Source organism: Labeo rohita, chromosome 19 (genome assembly GCF_022985175.1).
Source record: "Labeo rohita strain BAU-BD-2019 chromosome 19, IGBB_LRoh.1.0, whole genome shotgun sequence".
Lineage (NCBI taxonomy): Eukaryota > Metazoa > Chordata > Actinopteri > Cypriniformes > Cyprinidae > Labeo > Labeo rohita.
In genome coordinates this window covers 22,409,800-22,429,580 of record NC_066887.1, presented here as the reverse complement: position 1 = coordinate 22,429,580, position 19,781 = coordinate 22,409,800, and the positions used below count along the sequence as shown (strand labels likewise).

The following is a 19,781-nucleotide window of genomic DNA, read 5'->3' as shown; positions in this document are numbered from 1 at the left end:
AACATGTAATGAAAATACGTGTTAAGACGTTCAAACATAGTCGCGATTTTGAGGTTTTACTGACATCAAGTGGTCAGACTGTATAACAACGCAGGCAACTGCTATGACGATAGAGTGGTTTTATTTATGCTTGGACATCCACGATAAGGCAATGTGTTATGGGCAAATTAATTTCTGCAAGTGAATGCAAGAATATGAATGATTTTCATTATTTTCATTTCGTCAGTATTGTTTTAAAACCTCTGGAGAATTTGCACTGACGCCTCCAATTCACTGTAGACCTACACAAAGGGTGCCGTTGGGCAAACTGCAATCAGAGGCCAATAAAACTAGATTATTTCCGCTGGCTTTTTGTGCACGTAGTCGAGTCTCTCTTAAAGCGAAGGGTGACTGAAGAAAAAAAAATCTCCAAATGGGTGTCGGGCCTCTGGAAACGGTCTAATTGTGTCTGGACGGCCATAAAGCCATTGAAAATGGAATGCCAATGTCTGTTGCCGTGTCTGCGATTCATTGCCTTGTCTCCGTGGTGAGGACTTTGAAGTCAAAGTCCCGCGCTATACCTGTGCCCCTTATGCCGCCAGCAGGTTATACAGTAAGCTTTAAATAAAATAAAACACATTCAGATTTAGATTTTAATGTTTCTATGTTTGAACAGACATCACGTTGAGCAAAAGCACATAATCATGGAGGTTAAGACGACAGGTCTGTTTTTTTAATTCCAAAGATTCAGACACACATGGTGCGTTGTTCACTGGCCCCAGCTGTCGAGTCCTATAATATCTCTGTTGTGTTGCGTTCTCTCGCCTCGCAGCGCTTTGCACACCATAAACGGTTATAGCAGTAATTGTCTTTTATGGCAGCATGCAGCTAACAACCTCATCTGCCAGACCTGTTCTCCCCGAGTACGAACTCGCCCAGCATAGCCTGGCCTCAGAACACATTCCGCAAGAGTTGATGGCAGGTCTGTGAAATACCCATCTCCTGGTATGGGTAAAATATATAGTTGCGTTTTTATAAGACTTGAATATTTTTATTTACATCTAAGGACGTTTTACGCTCTTTTTTTCATGTTTACACAGCATCGTTTAACTAAAGTTAACCAATGACTCAACAGATACACATATACAATAAAAACAATTCTACAAAAAAATAAATATTTATTTCTTATGATGCAAAATACAACTCTATTAAATATCTGGAAACTACAAGAAATTCTAACAAACTGAATACAACTTTCTCACTCTCTCATCGTATTTCTTATTTAAAATGTCACGAGGACCACAAAATCTAAGGGAGACTTGTTTGGAGATATGAAATGCTTTTATTATTCAATAAATAAAATGAAATCACAGATTACATCTGAAAAAAAGTAAACGAAACAAATACTAAGTAAACTAACTAACTATATATATATATATATATGTATATATGTATGTATGTATGTATGTATGAAGAGTTCAGATGCAAAACCAGCTAAATCCATCTGACGTCTTTCTTTAAAAAATGCATTTTTATCAGGCTCAGATGTATAGGTTTGTACCTAAGTACCGGTACTTCCGATTGGGCTGAGGCTGGAATTTTAGCGAGTTTGAAGAAAAAGTATTTGATGGACGTATAATATGTGTCGAGAGCATTCACTCATTATCATTATCTCATTTTTGACTGAGATGGCTTTTAGCTGATTTTGCATCTGAACTCTTCACATATATATATATATATATATATATATATATATATATATATATATACACACACACACACACACACACACACACACACACACTATATATATATATATATATATATATATATATATATGATGGCCAACAGACCATGAGGTATTTAAAAAGTTGCCTACAGTGCTTTTTCTACAGCTCAGTATCTATTTTTACTGGTTCCCTGAAGTTCACAGACTTCACCCAATATCATATCGGCTGATATGGCGTGAAAATTTTGGTCGATTCAAAACAAATAGGTAGTGAAGTGACTAGGTAGTGGTAATGTCATAATTGTCAATACAAAACAAAATTTTCTAATAGCACATACAAAAAAAAGGAAATACTTTCTAATGGTACATATCTCATGTACACAAGTGTATTGACTTTACATATACATGGGCCCATATTTTTCCCTCTCTCTCACTCTAGCGAAAATTTAGGAAACGCTACAGAACTTAATTTGCGGGCCGAAATACACACGGATATACTAACTACAATTGAAGAGGTATAGCATATTGTTCCAACATGTTTATTCATTACTAATAAATTTGGTCCAACTGAAATTTTGAAGAATGCAGCGTCAGCGAGTATTTAAAAATACGTCTGGAAAAAATAATTGTGCCGTATTCAGTAAGATGGAACCACTCATGACAAAAATTAGCCTAATCCAATATATAAAACTATTGGATCCCAGCATGCGTTAACAAAATGCTTGAATAACACAAGACCTAATGTAAAATCCCACGACATGATCATTTCAGTAAAAGGATGGATTATCTCACATCCTCACCTACACGAAGTGCTTCATTCTTAGTCGTCCTTCGTTCCATCTTTGTTTAATTTTTTCATCTTCATCCTGCGGTTTTGGAACCAAATTTTGACCTGTCTCTCCGTGAGGTTCAGTAGACGGGCGACCTCGTACCGCCGGTCGCGCGTGAGGTAAGTGTTAAATAAAAACTCTTTCTCCAGCTCGAGGATCTGGTGCTTAGTATAAGGGCATCGTTTTTTACGCGTCGAGCTCGCGTGAAGCCAGTTGGACACAGGGTTGTCTGGGGAAAGGTAGAGGGAAGGGAATGAGGGTTTCGAAGTCATAAGCGAGTAGAGAATGTTTTTAATACAAGACCCTATATATCTAAAATCCAGACCATGGCATAAATCACGGTTACCCAAACATATCTCAGGGCCTCGTAACAATCACGTCTAAACCGAAGTAAATATGTCGCACGATTTTACAGCATTTAACTAGAACAAGAATCATGTTAAAACATAGGAATTTATCAATAGTGCTTAATATAAGTTTAATATCATTGTACTCATATATCCCATTATTTGGCCAGCCTTACCTGGATCAGCGCCCGGTTTCTTCTCTATATCGCCTCCCTTGTCAGCAGTCCGGCCAGAAACTGTCTCAGTGTCGGCAGAACATCCTCCATTAGTGAAGTCTCCAGAAGGTAGTACGGCATGTGAACTGGCCTCTGTGCCGTTATCATTCGTTCTATTTGTATCAGGTTTGGCATGAAAGTGATGATGGATCGTCGGTAGCTCAGTGAGAGGCAGCCCACATGCAGAGTCCAAGAGCCAAGACTGCACGTAATCCCCAGCTACTGGAGGTTGCGTATGCGGCTGATACACTGACGGTACACCGCTGGAGAAATGCGTTGGGATGTGGCCCCAACCCGAGCCACCATAAACGGGTTGCTTTGCCGGGAATGTGCAGGGACCGAGCTCTGTATGGTCTGTGGGTAGAACGGAGGGCCTGTGCTGAATGAGCCCTGACCCTGAGGAGAAGCGAGTCTCCTCGTTGTCCGGCATAACAAGAGAGTCAGCATAATATCCTGTCAGAGCTCCGGATGTCGACATGGCAGGGACGCACTCTCATGCATACACACACATAAAAACACTAACACACACATACAGTAACACGCTCACAAAATAACAATCTGTGAAAATGGAGAGGCAACATCCCCCTCACAAAGCCCCAGTCAGCTAATAAGTTGAGAGCAAACTGCCATTTGATTGGGTGAGGTGCGCACGTGACCACTGGAACAGAACAATGGAAAAAAAAAAAAAAAAAAAAAAAAAAAATCAATGGAATTTCTGTAAAAAAAAAAAAAAAAGAAAGAAAGAAAGAAAAAAAAAAAATAATATTGCTTTGGTTGTAATCTTCTCTAATAAAACAATCATCGAATAAGCTATTAAAATAAATAAATAGGCATATTTGCAAAATGTAAACACTAAAAAAAAAAAAAAAATATCTAAATTTGTTTAGATCAAATTCAAAGCACAACCCCAAGGATGTTATTTACAAAAAGTAATGTCTCAAATGAGTTGACTGCATTCGAAACTAGAAAATCTACTTTTCTGCAGACAAACAGCATGGACAGGAGATATTGGCATAAATGTACGTAATCAAACTGACACTATATTTGACAAAGAAATTGAGAGGGATTAGACCACTATGATAGGAACGGCCTGTTTTATGAATACTGAATAATAGATGTTCTACTTGTTGGTTGTGCGGTTTTAGTTTTCATAATTTACGCATTTAAAAAAAATGTTACAGTGCAGTGTACATGGCGACCCGACCTGCTGGTATACTACCGATTATATCAGTAGAATGCCAGTAGTTTCTTGTCCTTCATGCATTAAAATATACTTTCGCATAGTACATTATTTCAGAATGTTCACAATGAATGATAATATATTGTAATGACTGACTGAAAGAAAGTACTTTCTTTATATCGATACAAAGTCTTCGAATTGCAAATTTATAAATGGTTCAGAAAAAATACACAAAATACACGTCGAAGCCAAACATATGTCTTAAAATGAAAATGTAAACATACAATTTGGCAATTACTACAATACATTTATCAAATAATTTTAATCTGCACAACCGAACAGATAACGTCAAAACGGTGATTTTGTACAGTAAATGTAATTGCCACTGAAAAAATTAAAGAGCTTTTATTAATACTAATACTATTATTAATTATATTATATAAAAATAACAGATTATAGTAACTAAAATATTATTATTATTATTATTATTATTATTATTATTATTATAAATGTTGTTGTACGTTTTATTCTGCAATCATTGGCCATAAATGAATTCCATTTATATATCGTTTACATATAAAAAAAAGCAGTTAAAATAAGTTAACTATTACTTTAACATTTACCGGCACAAGCAAAATTAACATAAAAACGTAATACAATAAAGGGAATCTCAAGTAAAAACGAGTAATTACCATTAAAAACTTTTAAAACCTTTTTCCTACAGACATACAAGTACACAAAAAAAGTCTAATACGCATCGACTCAGTAATTGTGAGCCTCGTACAATGGAAATGCAGAAATAGGCTATCAAAAACGATGTTTTTTCTTCAAATAATTAAATAATTGTTCACACCATTTAGAAGTCCATTCGTGATTACCAGAAGGGCATTCAGAAGGATTTTACTATTTTACAACAGGAAACGGCACTAGTTCTCAAAAAAGAAGAGAGAGACGGAAACAACATGGCCCTTTGAGGCCGTAAACTGCTCGGGGGTGTTTGTTAACACAACCGAGTTTTACCATAGGCGTTATTCATGCTTTTTAGACACAAATAAATTTCCTTTAGCTGTACTGGAGTGCCACCATAAAGCCAGTCTTGCCCTTTGTGTTCTTACGGCGCTAGGCGGAAGCCGGGAACGCAATTTCTCGAGCTCAGTGGCACGCCACCGAGGTCGCTGTTGCTTACAGCAGACAAGGCTCGATTGCCGTGTATTGGACGTAACCGAGGCCTTGTCAAGTACTGTCTACACTGAGTTCGACAAATCAGTGTCTGAATAGTCCGAAAATTCAAACATCAAACAACTCATGGCGATTGTGTTCAAAAGGCACTTTCTAAAATAATAATAATGCTTTACATTTTATGGTAATTTAAATGATTTCGGACCGTTTCGATGTTCACTAGGTAAAAATAAGCAGATCGTAGGTTACCGACGAATGAAACTGGGGCAATTAAGACAGTTTCGTGTTGCAGAGTTTAAATATTCAGTCCCAACAACATGAAACTACCTAAACCACTCGACAGTCTGGTTCAACTCTTAAGACAAAACAGCTAATGGTATCTAAACAAATCGCCATCATTACCTTTCATCTAATCTTTAATCTGCATTTTCTATCAGACAACATGCACTTTTCGTAACAGCCAAGACTTTTCATGTCAGAATAGCATCTTACCTGTGTTTTCACTTCACTTTAATGAAACTGCGTACCACAAAATGACTGTTTTTCATCGCCTGAAATCCGAACGTCTATATTCCTGCCTCTATCCAGTCTGTACTGAGGGTAGTCTCTCAGAAAAGTGACGAGCCTCATAAAGTAGCCAGCAATAAAATGCCACAAAAGCAGACGAAAGTCGCCATAATACTACGGTGTCTATACATGTCGTGGCCCTTTGCTGAATTATGCTTAAATACATTTCGGAATTTCATTGCAAAACGAAATATGACTTAAATTAAAAAAAATAATAATAATTATACATACATATACACACACACACACACATATATACACACACACACACACACATATATATATATATATATATATATATATATATTTAAGACACTGCGCTTTCACAGCAAAGCTCAATAGAGGTCAAGTAAGCACAAATGTAAAATATACACCTTGAAAACCAACATTATATGTGTAAGCTTGTACACATACACATTCTTTATCCGATGCCAAAACCCTAAATCATTTCTTTCTGTTTCGCCTCACAGAGATTCATAATTCGTAGTTCAGCGACCTAGGCAGTTTTAATAGATAGATAGATACATAGATAGATAGATAGATACCCACTAAATTCACAAACATTACAGTGGTTTACGATTTCCTTATGCAAAACACATTGTTTAGCCTATGTGGCGATTTTATTTCACAACGTCGCCTTTGCAAGTAGCTTATGCTGTAGTATAGCCAAGGATAATTTGTATAAAAATAAAGCGCGTGCGCGGGCACACAAATTCTAAATATTTAAACAATTTGCTACACGATTCTTGAATAATGCGTAGCCTACCATCACGACTAAAAAAAAAAAAAAAAAAAAAAAAAAAAAAAAAAACAAAGAAAATAAGAAATATTTGCAAAGTGCTAACATACTAAACATACTACTAGACATAACGCATGGCTTATCATTCATTCCATACTTTGGTAAATATATATATATATATATATATATATATAAAAGCTCAGATGCAAAACCAGCTAAAAGCCATCTCGGTCAAAATGAGAATGATACTGAGTGAATGCTCCTGACACCTAGTATACGTCCATCAAATACTTTTACTTCACACTCGCTAAATTCCAGCCTCAACCCAATCAGAAGTACCAGTACTTACATAGAAACCTATACAAAGTAGCCAGAAAGAAATGCTCATTTTAAAGAAATATGTCAGATTAATTTAGAGGCTTTTGCATCTGAACTCTTCATATTATATATATATATATATATATATATATATATATATATATATATATATATATATACACACACACAACGTATGGAATATAAATGTTAAATGCCTTATGTTTAGTAGTAGGTATGTTTAGCATGTTAGCACTGTGCAAAAGAAACTGTATAATTGAATATATTGCATTTTTTAATGGCATGTATTATTCGTTTTTATTTTAATCGTACTGGTATACATTATTCATGAATCATACATATATACATGTATATACTGCTAAATAAACTCTCACAGACTTAGAAAATGATCTTTGCGCGGGTAATTTTCTCCATTTTCAAACGGGGCTTCTGGGAAACTAACTTGCCTGTCGGTCAGGTGCACCCTGCGACTGATTTCTAGGCGGCGCTCCTGAGTCAAGTACATCATGTAGACTGTAGAGGAACTTCTTCTCCAGCTCTAAGGTTTGTTGTTTGGTGCAAGGACAGCGCTTCTTCCGGCAAGTCTTCCGTTATCCAGTTTGCTGAACACTCCATTTCGAAGTACAAGATATAGCACATGTATTAATAACGCTAGTGACAGCAAAATGGAACAGCGTTTGTTTTATGGTCTATATAATAAAATTTGTGTTGTTTCAGATGTTTAGTTTCAAAATAAAACACAAAGCAACAATATTTGAGATCACGATTCGAATAGGAAAGGAATATCAAACATTTAGGAAAGTTTAGGAAAGGAATATCGGAATAGGAACAGGAATATTTCTGTAGTGTTTCTTAACTCAAATGATATAGCCTGATTGTAGCACATTTTGGTAGCCTATATACGCATTTTTAGTAATTAATACACCTTTATAATTTATTTATTTTTATTTGACGCCGCACTCGATAGACACCGTTTAGTATAGAAACTTTTTTATTGAACCACATATTCTATCGTATAGCATTTTATACTAATATTGTTGAGTATTTTTCTCTCAGTAAATTTCTGGAAATATATTACTTCCATTCAATCAATTAATTTGGATTTTTATTCAAATTTGTAATTTATTTAACAAGCTATTTATATTATATATTATATAGCCTCTGTACCAGATCAATACATTAATGACTTAAAAGGTTTATTAGTAATAAAGTAATTGTATAAAATGTATATTACAGACCAGACCTATAACAGACCTAAAACCTTACCTTTGCCACATTGCACCAAGCACCCCTGTCAAGTCTGACATATTTCCCGAATGTGCTGCGTTTCCTGTGATTTTTCCTCATCGTTGTCATCCGGCGTTTAGACAACACTAATACAATCTCCATCTTGTTCGCTTGATAATACTTTCTTAGTGATAGGGAAGTCAAAGGTTCGACGTCTGGTGGCCTATCTGATCCCTGCAAGACACTACTGAAAAGCTATAGGATCCTAGCACAAGCCCGACGCATCCCGTGAACCATAATCCTCACTCATTCTGACTGGCTGCTACTTTTGCGCACTTCAGCGGCTCGAAAAAAAACAATGCCCCGTCTCCTTTGATGTCCTAAGGACAGAGGCAAACTGTATTAACGATGCGACACGAGCTGCTCCAAACCACATCGCTATGCTGGCCACAGTTATGGTTTGAGCAGCCACAGTTTTCTTAAATTTACTGGATTGCGAGTAATGCCAAACTCCATCTACTGACGCTGATCTAGCTGCCATGTTCAGTCCGCTTATTAATTAGGGAATCCAAAAGAGACTCACTCCCTTTTGCGCTAACACCAGGCACGCCATTACCGGGAAGTGTTTTGGGGATAGTGCATGAGAAAGCTCATTGGTGGTCATTTACTTCGTTTGACAAGGTGGGTGTGCTGAGGTGCCCTCGTTCAGTTCAGTGCGCACGTTTCAACCAGTAGGAGCCTAGCAACAAAAAGAGCCACACCCCTTCCAGGCCTGCGTCACCTGTCTGTATAGCTGCAACGTTTGGACTGCAGAGAAGACCAGATGTAGGACGCCTGGATTCTCGAACTATGCGCCATTCTGCGCTCAACCTCGCGCACACGAGCTAAAACATGTGTGCACGTGTGAAATTGCGGTTTGCCACAAACTTTTTTTCCACCCTCAGTGTTTGAAAAATACACAACGTTTTAAAACATGCATTTAAAGCCAAACAAACAGCTATATTAAGATACACTTGATATAGCTGCTTATTGTAAAACATATAGCTCGAAAGAGTTCAGTTTACCAACAGCCTACGTGTTAACAACAAAACATAAATATTAATTCTTTAATTAATATTAAGTATTTGTAGAATTATGCCTGGAACAAAATAACTACTGGCGTTTCTGGTGCACACACACATTTGAAAGTACCGTCTTCAAACTCAACATATTACTAATTTTTCAAATCTTTTAAACATCCACATGCTAAAACAACACAAACAAAACACCGACAGTGCAACGTTTCTTAGGTTGCAAAATCCACGCCGTGAGATTGACACTGACACTGGCTTGTTCAAATTCAAGTTTAAAAATAAACGTGAAAAAGAGATTTTAACAGTTTTAACAGTCATAAATTCCACCACATGGCCACATTTCTGACCCTTTATCTCTCGATATTTTAAGTTTTTTATTTGTTATATTTAAAATAATACAAATAAGGGTAATCTAATCCTTATTACTGACCTTTTAAGAAGTTACTGTAACAATGAAATTAAAGGAACTGTGGATATCAAAATCAAATCGCTTTTTCTATATTATAAACCTTTAGTTTAAAATGTGATAGGGCTATATAAAAACTCATTATTATTATTGGTTGTGGTTGTATATTGTATATTGTTTGTCTTTAGTACAGACCATATATAATCCATATTTGATGTCAATTAGTGGTTACACTCGAGTACACTATAGGAAATAGTCTAGACTTGGTTTAATAATGAAATTAGGCCTCATTTGGGGACTACAACTAAGATGCATATACAGACATTACTATTTTCTGTATAACAACAGTTTGTACCCATTACTTGTTTAATATCTGTCGATCTAAATGTAATATTTGATAGGCCTATGTGTTTTAGTTACTATGCCCTATACCTACCAATCTGACATGCCAGATAAACTCACCCCTCTTATTTTCACGTTTCTTTGTTCCCAAGATCGAGTTCGCTGTAAGAGAAACTCAAGAACAGAAACCTCACATTTTATTGCTATCAGCGGAAGCATTTATTTTGCACTAGAGACAAATAATCCACACGCACCGTAACACTACCCGTCCGCCTGCTCTCACCTCTTCATGCTGTTACTTAAGTCCTAATGCGGAAAGGCACGACAATGTATCAAAATTACAAACACCATTTTAAATTACATAATTCAATTTGTCAACAGGAGAGAAAAAGAGCTGTTCAGACAGCATAGTCACTGTTATATTCTCCAGTTAATGTTCAATCATCGCTGAAAGCTCGCATGAACGATATGCGTCATTTTTGAGACCAATACATCCTTGATTACAGCTGGCTATAAATTAGCTTGGCCATTTTTATATATATATAAAAAAAAAAATTATCAAACAATTTTGCTCAGAGATTTAAGCGAAAAAGTCTTTGGTATAGACTTATCCTTAATGGATTTCTTAATCGACGGAGCATAGTTCATTTGCCATAAACTTTTTGATTCAGTGGTAATTTTAATACCCTCATATTTTACACTATCATATTTAATATATTAAGACCGGTGGACATTTAATGCGTGTTCTGTTCCAGACGGTTAAAGTTGTGGAATGTTTTAGTGACTGTCTGAATTTAAGGCAGTACGGTCGGAACACCTGCAGGGAATTTGGTATTCAACGAACCCAAACCAACCAACTATATACGTATGTATGTATCTATGTATGTATAGATAGATAGATAGATAGATAGATAGATAGATAGATAGATAGAGAAAATATCGATATAATTTATAAAAGCATTGCTTATGATGTTGCCTTAAAACAACGATTCAAAATATTTTTGACGTTCAGATATTTCAGTCTGCAAATGTCCTTCTGTTCAGTCGATGATCCACGGCCATGACATTGATCTCACGAGTGCCTCCCAATGGAAGCCATTTGAACCTACTCATGGAAGAGTTATCATTGCATGCAATATGTAAATAGAGAAAAACTAAATTAAAATAATAATAATCAATAAATAAAACAGAGGAAACAGCACAACACGCGTCTTGAAAAACTTTTAGTGTGAAAGTAATACAACAGACAGAAAGCACACGAGCACTCCTGAAAGCCGCACCTCAAAATCTCTTTGCCTCTGTACCCTTGGAATCGTGGCTAATAACCTTGGTTCTCAGACGGTTTATGGCACCACACTGCAATTGCCCAAATGCTTCAGACACAGACAGCTTTTATGGTCGTGTTGCTGAAGCAACAAGGAGGATGTCCCCGTAATTAGGCGGATATTCCTCAGCGCCTCAAAGGATGCGCCAGCCAGGCCAAGTCGCTCCGCGGCAAGCAACCATAAAGCTTAGTCTTTCTCTCCCCCTCTCTTCTACTTTCTTTCTCTCTCCTTCTGTCTTTAGTTTATTGCTCTTAGGCTGTCATATATGAACACTACGAGTACGGCCATAAACATTCAGATGATAACTGCAAATACTGTAACCACTGTGACGGTAAAACTGTCAGGTAACTATTGTTTCATGCCATGGTCCGAGAGAATTCTTGAGAAAAAGAAGAAAAACGAAACAAAACAAAGCTTTTCATAAATGCACATAATGCGCATGTGAAGACTCATGCACAATGTATATGCACACAATTATAGATATATTTGAAAATAAGACGGTGTGCTACAAATATACGTTGTACCCCTTTAATTACTTAATTGAGGAAATATATGTCATACAGATTATTTTCTGAATTACAATCAGCCAAACCCTATTTTAAACCCAGGACAATGTTCATAGCGGTGCAAAACAGAACATGGGCAAATAAGGTAATCGTGAAAACGTTATTTCTTAAGCCTGAAAAAGTCCACTTTCGAAGATTACAATTCCGAGTCCGGAAATGTTTATAATCGAGATTGCATATTCTCCATTTAGTCAAGCTCACGATCCGTTTTATTTCTTTGTTCACAGAGTTTGCAGCAAGTGAAAACTTTGGATGATCAGAATATAATCAGTACATAGTTGCTTGTAATGAGTCGTTTACATTCCCGAGAGACGGCCGTAGAAGAAAGTGTTATTGCTTAAAGACGTTCACTAACAACGATGGAAGAAATTCTATTTGGTGGCAAATCAAATAAATAATTCGGAAACTGGGATCAGTCACGCTAACATTTTAGCAGTTTATATATAGGCCAACCTGTACTACATTCCTCCACACAAATTAACACGCCATACGAATGGCTTGTCAAAAACCTTTCCTCGTTTAGACCCAAATATTTAAGCCAGTTGCACTCAGTCTTCGCGTGTAGTCCATCACAAATGCAAGCGGAATAGTCCATGTTCAGTGTGTATCACGAGCTCTTCATTAAATCATTGCTGTTCGCCACAAAATTGTATACGTTTATCTATTACGAGCACAAAACAACCCGTATTTAAACTGTGAAATTCAATGTCCTATATGATCTCTGTAATTGTATACAAGTGAATGGTGCCTTGTCACGAACTTGAAGTTAACCGCTGTATAACGTCTGTATGTGATCTCATTACTGCAGCTGTTGTATATGTGTATCTGTCGTTATTCCCTTGCCCTAGAGCAGTGGGTTGGCACTGTAGTACTGTAACCGGTCCCGATTTAGTTTCTTTTCCTTCATCCGCCGGTTCTGGAACCAAATTTTTACTTGGCGATCGGTAAGGTTAAGCATCCGTGAGAGCTGAAGTCGTTTCTCTTTGTTGATGTACACGCTGAAGAAAAATTCCCTTTCGAGCTCCCGGATTTGAAATTTTGTATAGGGACATCTCTTCTTGCGAACCCTGGGTCCACCTAAAAAAAAGACCAATAAACAAATAATCGTCATTTCTCCAAAGGGTTAGATTATGAAAAATAAGTTAAGGAAGTACGTACAGTGCACGTAATATCTATCTACCTATCTATCTATCTATTTATCTATCTATCTATCTAAATATTATTGCCATTGTTAAGACTAATAAATACAAAGACAATGTATCTAAATGTCCAGTTTTATTTAGGCTACAAAGCACATACTTTTTATCTAAAGGGTTGTAGATTTTAATATATATATATATTGTTATACTAACATAAAATAGCTCGTTTTTCCTTTTTTAAAACATGCATTAATTACCAGAGAAATAGTAGGCTTATGCTACTCTGACTGTTGTAAACAATCCTGTGAAATCACTGCGGCCACTTAAATGCATTTTAAAGTTCAAGTTAAAAATGCGCTAGCTTGAGTCTTTTCATGGCCAATTTCAATTCCAAGCACGTGATTCTCACAGTTTATAAGTAGCCTAGGTTTTGTTGGGGAAATCTCAGGCCCTCCATAAACCTTATACGCTTATAAAACAGCATATAAAAATTTTAACAGGAGCGCGCAAGATTGCAAACTTTCTCGCATGACAGTCTCGCTGAGCTCATACTTACTGCTCGCACCGCTAGTCTTTTCCTCGTTGTTTCCGGAAGAAGATTCGGGACTACTGGTCTCCTGTCGCTCCTTTCCTTCGGACTCCTGCTCCGGTGCGGGCGTCGGCGTTGGCTGCTTGCTGGAGTGCATTTTATCCCTTGCTGCATAGTCGCTGTTCGCTACACTGTCCGAGCCCCCGTAGGCGGTGTCAAAAAACTGGTCAAATGCTTGAGGAAGCACCCCGTTTCTTCCAACACTGCCGTAGAAATTGGACGCGGAGGTCGAGTTCGATGAGTGATAATACGCAGATGCATTATTCTTGGGGAACATTTCACCAACTGTCGTTGCCGCTGGTAAACACTCCCTGTGCACTATGTCCTCCGACGGATAACACTGAGCCAGTGGACCCCGATGAGGCCATTTACCGGACGCGTCAATAGCATAGTCTCGGAATGTAACCTCCCTGACATGCTGTACCTGAGGCAGGTTAGATGAGTAGGAGTAGGTGACGGGACGAGAAGACGGACTTTGGGAAAGGAAAGAGGGCAACGTGGAAAAATCAGCCCCCGGAACGTAATACGTGCAGCTGGGCAGATACATGTTGGAACCAACAGAAACCCTCTCGTCAAAATCCATCATTGTACCCGCGCAGCTTCTAGCTTGGGCTAGCGAGACCTATACGCAACGCCCACAACATAGCTCTCATGTGCGCGTGCTTCTTACCCGAGTTGTAGGGGTATCCGCGAGGCAGAAATTTTGAGACGTAAGATGACGTGGAAATCCATCTCTATCCAGTCCAACTGAGGCCAGGGTCACGTGATCTAGAAAAGAAATTGACAGATCCTCGCTCACTTGTTTTGTTTGTATATTGACAGGGAAAGTAATTAATGGCAGATCCAAACTGTGCAACGAAGTTCAAACGGAATTGTGAATGAATTTCTAATGGGTTTGCGAACACTATCTTGTGAAGATTAAAACATTCTCTGTTTAAACATAATTTGGATCGTGTTCAATTTACTGACGTCCTATTTTAAACTGACAAATAGACTTTATGAAATATATATATATATATATATATATATATATATATATATATACAAAGTTTTGCCAAAGTACTGTAATCTATTCTTAGAAATGTATGAGTCAAAAACACAGTGTTTATGACTTAACATGGAATGCGAGCGATCAGTACTGTCTATCATACCACAAACGGCATCAATACGAAGAAAATAAAGGCAGGTATGAGAAGCGTGTATATAGCTTCTGTAAACTAGACTTCATACAAAACAATACATTTAAAAATATATGCACTATACCGTACAGTCTTTCAGTCTTACATCTTGCATTTTGATTATTATTATTAAGTTATTTGACGCAAAATGCCAGGAGTATGATGATCAGTGATTATGCTTGTAAATCAGAACACATGCTTATTCAAAATAATAAGACCAGTGCTTCTCTGTTCAAAATGTGCAATACAAAATCATTCTAAGTTTAATTAATGTAAAAAGATGACCGAACTACATTCGGAAAGTATTTATCGCCGTTTCATTTTGACATAGGTCTACTGAAAAAAAACGACACATTCTGTGGACTTACCTAACAGTGCCTAATTTTATATAACAATTCTGGCAAGTATTTTAACTATCACGTGTGTGCCATTTTGTCTCGACAGCTCATTAAGTACTATAGAAAACAGTTTAATTGAGTTTTGAAAGGCCCGAGAATAAACGAGTTTAACCGTGGGTCTTAAACCCGGATTAGGCCGGTAAAGGCCTCACTTTTCCACAACGCATAACTCTTAATCCCCTTGCACCAAACGTGCCTCTGAGGAACGCACAGGGAGGTGAGTAACATGAACCTCATTTAGTGCAACATTCATAATGTTTGCAAGGTGTGATTGTCGGACGTTTAAGTAATAGTTTCTCCACGATAATTAGCAGAAAGACACAAATACAAAATCGGTGGCTCCGAGACAAGACGCTCCGCCTCTTCGTCAACTCATGACAAATTCCGCGCCGTGTGTTGGAAAGCTTTCAGCAGTAATTTAGGGCCCGAGTACAACGGAAACCTGCGATTGGTACCTGGAAAGTAATGATTTTAATGCAATTTGTAGGGTCTACATAATGCGACCTCCTTTTTACTCTCTTTTTTTAACACAACAGAGCGAAACTGGTCAACCAAGATGAAGAGGTAGCGCAAGATGCAGCTAAAAACAACGATTTCTGTGTAACAACAGATTCAGAATAAGGTAAGATTAGTTTAGACAAAAAAAAATTATTATAATAAATTAGAACATGGATTAAAATAAGAATATATGAATAATAGGATATAATGCCATATGAACATTAATATATCAAACAATCTTTAAATATAATCTATATAGGCCTATGTTATGCAAAGAAAGATACTGCATCATATAACCTGCTTTTATATAAAGTTACGATAAAATTTCCCACTTTTTGGTCTTCCACAGTGTATCTATGTCTAGTCGGGCACTGCGGCCCGCGGCCCGCACCCCCCTCCCTCAGGGTTACCGCACAGACTTGGCTGTGCGGTCGACTTCAAGTTCGGGGAGGGGGACGGGCTACCGCCCACCGTGCAAGTCTGAAAAAAAGAGAATGAACAACAAACGCCACGCAAGCCACTCTATGCCCCGGATGGAGTTTCACAAACGTCGCTTTCACATCAGGGAACTTTACAAAGGAACGACAGAGAGCAATATAATGTGACAAGTAGGGAAAACAGGCACTTGGGGGAAAAAAAAAACAAAAACAAAAAAAAAAAAAAAAAAACGAACGAAACCTCCCATCAACATATTACACATAGTCTCTGTCACATACACGCCACAAAGTAAATGTATATCATACAGTGCAAAGTGTAAATAACTGTAACTATAATTGTAACTGTATATATAACTGTATACATCTAGTGTGAAGCTAAATAATATTTCATTTGTTCAAAAATCATGTTTTTGCAGCCAAGCTTTTGTATGTGGAACTATGGAATGTCCGTTTACATCTACAGTGTGAAATAACTTTAGGTACGACAAAACTATGTCTGTTGTAGTCACACAACGCACAAGAGAACGATTAAAGCTATTTGTTTGGAACCCTGTGCATTATTAAATATGTTTGGGCATGTTTGAAAATTAATAGACTACTTCTAGAGTCACAAATTAGATTACAATTGATATGAAGTGAAATGTATTTGTTAAAATGCCTGCAGCTTTAACTACAATTTTTATTTAAATTACACTGCTATTTTTTAATTAAAACGATTATTAAATACAATAGTGTAATGTACACAGTAATTAACAACACGAATATAATAAAACAAATAAGGTAAATAATGTAATTTAGCATTTGTCTTCTTTGTTAAGTCGAATAAATATAAAACGAAAAAACAAATAGCAAGATGGTAAAAATTCTAAGTGATTTTGACCCAATTTTGAACTAAATTACAAAAACTTTTGAAATGGGTATGACAATGTGTGCTGCCCAAACACACACACACAAAAAAAAACAAACAACAACTACAACTACTAGGGACTTTATTTTACGTCTTCGTAACTTTGTTTGCTGGACTGGTGTTATCTACGTTTGTTGAGGCGTAATTGACAGTCTTGCTGGAAGTTAGGTTACCGGTTAAAATTCTGTATTTTGTGTAGCTTTTAAAAATGTATCTAACAAAACTGTTTTGAAAGTGTACGACAATTCAGGGATTGACTGAGAATGCAATAAATTCATGGCTAAAATATTTACATGCACAATAAACGATTTGTTTATAAATGTTAAAGCTAAAACAACTATTTGTTATAATGTCGTGGGATTTTGAGAGTAGCGCGCATTGTTGACTAGTGTCTTGCAAGTTTAAGACAATATAAACTAAAAGAGCTATAACCATAACCAAACGTATTTAAGCTATTTAGCGATGTTGTTTTTAACTAGAACAAAATCATTTAAATAAAGTGTTACCACACGAAGCACATTTTAGATCATTTCATTTTTTTCTGTTTTAATTTGAGATTCATACTGATTAAACATAAATGCAAAGAAGTCTGTAACTAACAACGCTGCTTATCTCTACCATCTACATCCTTCACCATTAGAAGTGTGTTTGGTACTTTATAGCAATAAAATGATTGGAGTCTTGTTTTGAAAATGAGCGCGATAAAATGAGAGCACACATGTATTTCTGTATCTGACAAAGACTTTGCGTCATTAATTTCTACGTCTTCTGAAGTTATTCTAGTGCAACTTAAAACCACAAGGTGTGTGGAAAAAGCAAAAATACTAATTAAACACAAAACTAGCAACACATCAAATAAAAAATGAATTAAGGTCCTTTATTGCGTTAACGCGTTTCGGAGAGCAGGCCTTCATTAGAGCTAAAAAAAAAAAAAAAAAAAAAAAAAAAAAAAAAAACTACTTTTCTACATCAAATGCATTGTTCAGATAATGGCAAGAAACGGTTATCAAATGTTATTATTTATTTATTTATTTGTTTATTATTTTTTAAGAACATCCAGAACCAGATATATGCTTGAGATGTTGTCTGTGGCCTTGGCTTTCATTGTCTAGACGACCACCCCAAGCTTTAACCCCTTCTAATGGCGCACAGAATGAAACCTGAGAAAAAACCTGCGCCATTTTACTGGTCATTCACAAAACCCGAATCTGTCTGACAGCACATTCCGACATTCTTTCATGAACCATTCATTTGTTTAATCCAAACTCCGAGTATGACCTAAGTTTAGCTAAACAAAATGTTTTTTTTTTTTTTTTACTATTATTATTTATTGAAACGCCTTCCGTCAACTGTCTAAATTTAAATCATCTCCAAAGGTAAAGGTTTACATTTGTATTTTATTTTTACGTTTTTAATATTTTGTTTTATTTGCAGTTTTATGTTTTTCTATCAATACAGACATGTCAAATCTTAACACTATGGTTTATACAGAACAAATCACATCAAAATTAAAACAAATCAGTGTTTCTAGTTTGGACAGGTCCTTATTAAGATGTAACATACAATAGATGAATTAGATAACGTTAGTCGTTACCTAATACAACAACAAATTCTATATAGAAAAAAACGAAATGCAAAGAGAAAACTAATTTCCCCTGGAAAAGAATTGCAGGTGCTGTTCCATTTTTGTTCTTTAGATGGCGCCAGAAACCACATTTACTAATGAGCACAGGACTCGTGAATGCTTAAAATGCATTCGCTCTCCCTAGACTACGTGCGCGCACTTGAGACATTACGTCAACACAACAGACCTTACACACACATGCCGAAACAGAAAACTGAAACGTGAGTTTGGAACGCCTAAGCACATTACCACTGTCAATTCATTGTCTTATTGTGATTTAAATAATACGTGGTTATGAGCTAATATGAATATAAATATGGATGTGTATGGAGATACAAAAATAACCCGAATGCCTTCTACATTTATTTGTTTACATGTAGTAGTAGTAGCAGTAGTAGTAGTAATAATAATAATAATAATAATAATAATAATAGTAATAATGCTGGAAGTAAAAAGTAGATATGAGACAGTCGTTTCAAGCAATTATATTAACAGACCACGGAGGTTTTAAGGTACGCCTACATGACAATTCACACGGGAAAACGTCATCTGCAGATTTAGCTGTAAAATAGGACAAAATTATGGTTGTCTTGACACCAGGGTGGTACCATTTTTCCACTAAAACTTTGAAACTCACTTTCATAATTGTGTCAACCACGAGTTAATCAAATTACGCTTTAAATGTTTGGCCTTTAGACCATCCGATTGTGTTTGTGATAATGCATGCTACTTTGAGCAGTCAGCAGATTTTTAAATTTACCGTTGAATTCCCATCTTGATAAAAAAGAATAATTTCTTGTTCAATTTAGTTGATTATAAGGTTTAATTTATTGTATAATTTAGCAAACCACAGCTTATTGCTAAGCAAAGCTAAAATAAAGAAATAAAATAAAATAAAAAAGCTTTTAACATGCATGTCTGATCGTGTGCGTGTGGCTTCTCCTATATGCCAAACAGAACTACAAATACAG

At 36.3% G+C, this 19,781-nt stretch overlaps 2 protein-coding genes and 1 long non-coding RNA gene across 4 annotated transcripts; 1 reads left to right on the top strand and 2 right to left on the bottom strand.

Annotated features, from left to right (window-relative positions):
- Positions 1-1,830: 1,830 nt before the first annotated feature.
- hoxa9a (homeobox A9a) lies at positions 1,831-3,747 on the bottom strand. The gene is given in 2 exon segments (XM_051136345.1): positions 1,831-2,767; positions 3,062-3,747. Coding segments are annotated over 2 exon segments (789 nt in total). The 5' UTR covers positions 3,612-3,747; the 3' UTR covers positions 1,831-2,528.
- A 7,384-nt stretch (positions 3,748-11,131) lies between these two features.
- Positions 11,132-14,562, bottom strand: hoxa11a (homeobox A11a). Of its 2 annotated transcripts, XM_051137317.1 has the most exons (3): positions 14,439-14,562; positions 13,736-14,301; positions 11,132-13,117 (listed from the first exon to the last, which is right to left on the bottom strand). In XM_051137317.1, exons 1-3 carry the CDS (start codon positions 14,498-14,500, stop codon positions 12,885-12,887), a joined length of 861 nt encoding a protein of 286 aa, XP_050993274.1. In that variant the 5' UTR covers positions 14,501-14,562; the 3' UTR covers positions 11,132-12,884. The 2 variants fall into 2 exon arrangements, with proteins under 2 accessions (XP_050993274.1, XP_050993275.1); XM_051137318.1 differs by lacking the exon at positions 14,439-14,562 and having other exon boundaries at positions 11,133-13,117; positions 13,736-14,380.
- A 402-nt stretch (positions 14,563-14,964) lies between these two features.
- LOC127182174 (uncharacterized) lies at positions 14,965-16,514 on the top strand. Its single transcript, XR_007829852.1, has 2 exons — positions 14,965-15,966; positions 16,192-16,514. It is a non-coding gene; the product is annotated as an uncharacterized LOC127182174 (long non-coding RNA).
- Positions 16,515-19,781: the final 3,267 nt, after the last annotated feature.

What these genes read in the sequence shown, in the direction of transcription:
- hoxa11a (XM_051137317.1), bottom strand. Translation starts at nt 14,500, where the DNA reads ATGGATTTCCACGTCATCTTACGTCTCAAAATTTCTGCCTCGCGGATA. An exon ending in CGGATACCCCTACAACTCGG is followed by an intron (nt 14,302 to 14,438) that starts GTAAGAAGCACG and finishes GTATCTGCCCAG; the next exon opens with CTGCACGTATTACGTTCCGG. An exon ending in AAAGACTAGCGGTGCGAGCA is followed by an intron (nt 13,118 to 13,735) that starts GTAAGTATGAGC and finishes TCTTTTTTTTAG; the next exon opens with GTGGACCCAGGGTTCGCAAG.